Here is a 4,043-nt window from a genome sequence, read left to right as displayed (position 1 = left end):
CATGTCACCCATGTTATATACATTATAGAGATCTTTAATATTAAGATACATGTCACCCATATTATATACACTATAGATGGCTTTATTATTGAGGTACATGTCACCCATGTTATATACATTATAGAGGATTTTCATATTCAGGTACATCACCCATAATATATACAATGGAAACGATTTCCACATTTCAGGTAAAGGTCACCATTACTATATATTCAAGGGCTGAACCGAATGTAAAACTTTCTCTTAACAGACATATGCCAATATAAATGAACATGTTAGTAGAGAATTCTTCCTCTATACAGGTGTTTCAGGATCGTTTTCTTCATTGCAAGTGAATATTGGATACCAAGCAGAAACAACATGCCATCATTGAGTTCCTGACAAACAAGTGCCATGTCGGTGGTCACAGCTGATAGATTCCCACTGTGTGGTTTGCTTTGGGTGCTGGATTCCCATTCTTTACATTTCTTCAATCTGTGCACATTGCTCGTTAAATTTCTCATCTCCTTAGCCTTCTGTGGATANGTCACCCATGTTATATACATTATAGAGGGCTTTATTATTGAGGTACACGTCACCCATGTTATATACATTATAGAGGATTTTCATATTCAGGTACATCACCCATAATATATACAATAGAAACGATTTCCACATTTCAGGTAAAGGTCACCATTACTATATATTCAAGGGCTGTACCGAATGCAAAACTTTCTCGTAACAGACATATGCCATTATTAATGAACATGTTAGTAGAGAATTCTTCCTCTATACAGGTGTTTCAGAATCATTTTCTTCATTGTAAGTGAATAATGGATCCCAAGCAGAAACAACATGCCATCATTGAGTTCCTGACAAACAAGTGCCATGTCGGTGGTCACAGCTGATAGATTCCCACTGTGGGGTTTGCTTTGGGTGCTGGATTCCCATTCTTTACATTTCTTCAATCTGTGCACATTGCTCGTTAAATTTCTCATCTCCTTAGCCTTCTGTGGATATCAGACAGCCGGCTCCCCTCTTCCAACAAGAACTCAATGGCAGCATGTTGCTTGGAATCCTTTATTCACCTGCAATGAAGAAAAAGATTCTCACACACCTGTAAAGAAGAAGATTTACTCCACCACAATGTGCAATCTGAATGTGTCAGGTAATAAAAAACGTTGTGCCCATTTGCATTAGTTTCAGTACAGCCCTTACTAGTACTATACAGGAATTTCACATTTTGTTACCCAATTGGCTTATTGGAACGATTTCTACCAACACAAAGAAGATTGGATCCTAAAATGTACTAGTTAGTAAAGAACTCATTAACAAATAAATATTCAGTTTTGGAACTTGAGTTCAATTTGGCATCAGACAGGTCCTTGTGGCAGAAAGAGACGGGCAATGTCCTTTCTGCAATAAGTATTCTTTGCTGCCTGATCGCCGCATGTCGGTCACAATTCACTGAGCTGAAAATGAGTGGGAGTTACGTCATCCCGGCTCAGCAAATCAAGACAGACAAGATAAGGATGCAGAAGAAAGGGGAAAAGATGGCAGTGCCCGCAATGGAACAGGGACGGGCCAAGATTTAGTTCTACCTTATAGCATAACTTCTTGATCCTTGTTCCCCAATCCCTCCATCCTTCACAAGGCAGTGTTTGGGTCTAGGCAATCAGTTGGCAGGATCAAACGCTGTTTATGTGGGAAGAGTAACAGCAACAGCCCAAATCTTTTGTAAGCTCGGTCACATTTCCCCACAAAGCACAACCTATTAGAGGGCAGTGCAAGGAAAGATGGCAAGTGTAGACAAGAGTCTCCTGAATGGACAAAGTGAGTTCTGCAAAGGCTCCATTTATAAAACAGAGAACTTGGCTAACATTGGAATCAATCACTGCCGTTGAAACACATGGACCTGGAAGAATCCCACCAGGGAATGTCCGATTCCCTGTTTAATAAATAGAGCCAGAAACCCTGCACTGTATTGTCCATTGACTGAAGTCACCTCTATAATAAACCAATCACTACATAGCTTTCCATACAAAAGTCAGAGTACCTCGGCCCCGTCCACCTGTAGTCTTCTGTTAGTGTCCGTTACTTGATTCTATAAAACATAAGAAAATAATCAGATTACTCACAATATCTACAGACAACCCAAAATCATAAAACACCACAAATTATAAAATGTTATTGTGTAACTCCCTGATGGTTAGGAGGAATGAAATCAGCAAATTATAGGATTTCATAGAGAATCTGTTACTAAGTTATGAAGACAAATTAAATTAAAAACAGACAAACACAGAGCATTCTGCAGATCGCTATTTAAAGAAAAAAGAGAATCAAAATACTAAAAATAACTAAATTAAAAGAATTTAGAAAAAAGTTACATTTTTGAATGAATATATAATATAATATAATAATATAATATATAATAAATTTTAAATATATATATATATATATATATATATATATATATATATATATATATATAAAAACTTATCTTTTATAATAAAGTCTGAAGGTTATCACATCTTTCCTGTTTAGTAGTATTTCTAGCAGGCATTGCAGTAATGGCCCAGCTACCCTACTGCCAATGTCAGCAATCTGGTGATCTGTGAACCCCTTCTGCAAAATTTACTGAACATACTCACAGCAGACTCCTTGCAAGATTTTAGGAAATGGCCAAATTTACCAAAACATAAAACGTTTGAAACTTTTATTACTAAGAGTAAATAAAATGGAGAGTGTTAAGGTAGAATATTAAAGTGGAACTAAACATCCACTTATAAAACTTCACAGACCTGCCCAATAGTTCCAGGTATCTGTCAAAAAAAAAAAAAAAGCTGAGCTGTGCATGCGCAGCTTAGCTTTGGTCGCCAGGATACCTAGCGAACCCGGCTTCCCCTGCGCATGCCGGGAATAAATGAAGCGAGTTAGGTCATCCAGGACCAGCTAACGAAAGTCATATCTAGTAAGAAGGGAGAATGGGGTCAGGTGAGTATTGGCGGTTTAGTTCCGCTTTAGGGGTCTATTTATAACATTATTTATAATAGGGATTGCACATGGCAGTGTTCTCACCAGGCCTATTTCTCTGGGTGCACCACCCTGCACTTTTCAGTAACCACCTAGCTGTTGTACTGTGGTCACAATACAGGAGCTGCCATCTGCCTAAAGCTTCTTCACAACCAGCTTTAAAAAATGTCTGGGGGTTATCATTGCCTAAGTATTGTTGTAGTACAGCTATAGCAGCGATATATTGGACCCCCAATATTTTAAGGCCTGGCTGTAAATGCAGCCTCCATACATGTAAACCCAGGACAACCTACCTTCAGTTTCTCAGCCTCTCCTCTCACTTTCAGCAATTCTGTGATGGAGTCAACGAATCCCTGGTAGTGGAAATTACACATTTTCTCGATCTCGCGGTCGTGGTTGCGAATGCGAGCTTCCAGCTTATCCATGAAAGTGCTGTGCTCTTCTCCATCGTATACAGATCTGTTGGAGGGAGGACAAGAGGACAGTCAGCATCTTAATAACAATCCTTTGGGCCTGCGATGTCATGTATTATATGTAAGAAATATGAAAAAGATAAATATTCATACACATATACATATCTATCTCTCGCTGTATCCCTTCAGGACACCATTTATACTTCATTACTTTGAGAAATCATTTAACCTCAGGGTGTTGACATTTATTTTATAATACATACACCATAACAATAGTCATTTTCAATACTTTTGTCCCCAGTACCTGACACAAGTTTCTTCTTTGCCCTATGAATTAAGTAAATAAGCAAACTCTCCGGTTACTTTTTATATAGTCACAATACATTGTCTTAGTTAAATGACGTGACTATGGACTGCGCTGCAGAATATGTCACTGCTATTAATGCACAATACTGATAATACAGTGTTCTCCCGACTTTTTACCTGGCCGCCCCCCCCGGTTGTTTTTGGGTGGTCACTAATACAGGGGCCACCAACCGCCTGCAATTTCTTCTCACCCGGCTGAAGTAAACTTCTGGGTTGAAATAATTCTATGAAGTCGTTACTTTTTTTTTTTTT

The 4,043-nt window shown here is 38.4% G+C and overlaps 1 protein-coding gene across 4 annotated transcripts in view; it reads right to left on the bottom strand.

Moving 5' to 3' along the window:
* EXOC6B (exocyst complex component 6B) overlaps nt 1-4,043 on the bottom strand; it is a 186,461-nt gene that overhangs the window by 143,316 nt on the left and 39,102 nt on the right. For all 4 annotated transcript variants that reach the window (XM_072406673.1, XM_072406674.1, XM_072406675.1 and 1 more), the window contains exons 2-3: nt 3,306-3,471; nt 2,036-2,083 (exon numbers count right to left, since the gene is read on the bottom strand). In XM_072406673.1, coding sequence (XP_072262774.1) covers nt 2,036-2,083; nt 3,306-3,471 — 214 coding nt within the window. The remainder of the gene's footprint in view (nt 1-2,035; nt 2,084-3,305; nt 3,472-4,043) is intronic.

Source organism: Pyxicephalus adspersus, chromosome 3, assembly GCF_032062135.1.
Source record: "Pyxicephalus adspersus chromosome 3, UCB_Pads_2.0, whole genome shotgun sequence".
NCBI lineage: Eukaryota > Metazoa > Chordata > Amphibia > Anura > Pyxicephalidae > Pyxicephalus > Pyxicephalus adspersus.
Note: the sequence above shows the minus strand (reverse complement) of the source record. Positions and strands in the feature narration are given on the sequence as shown.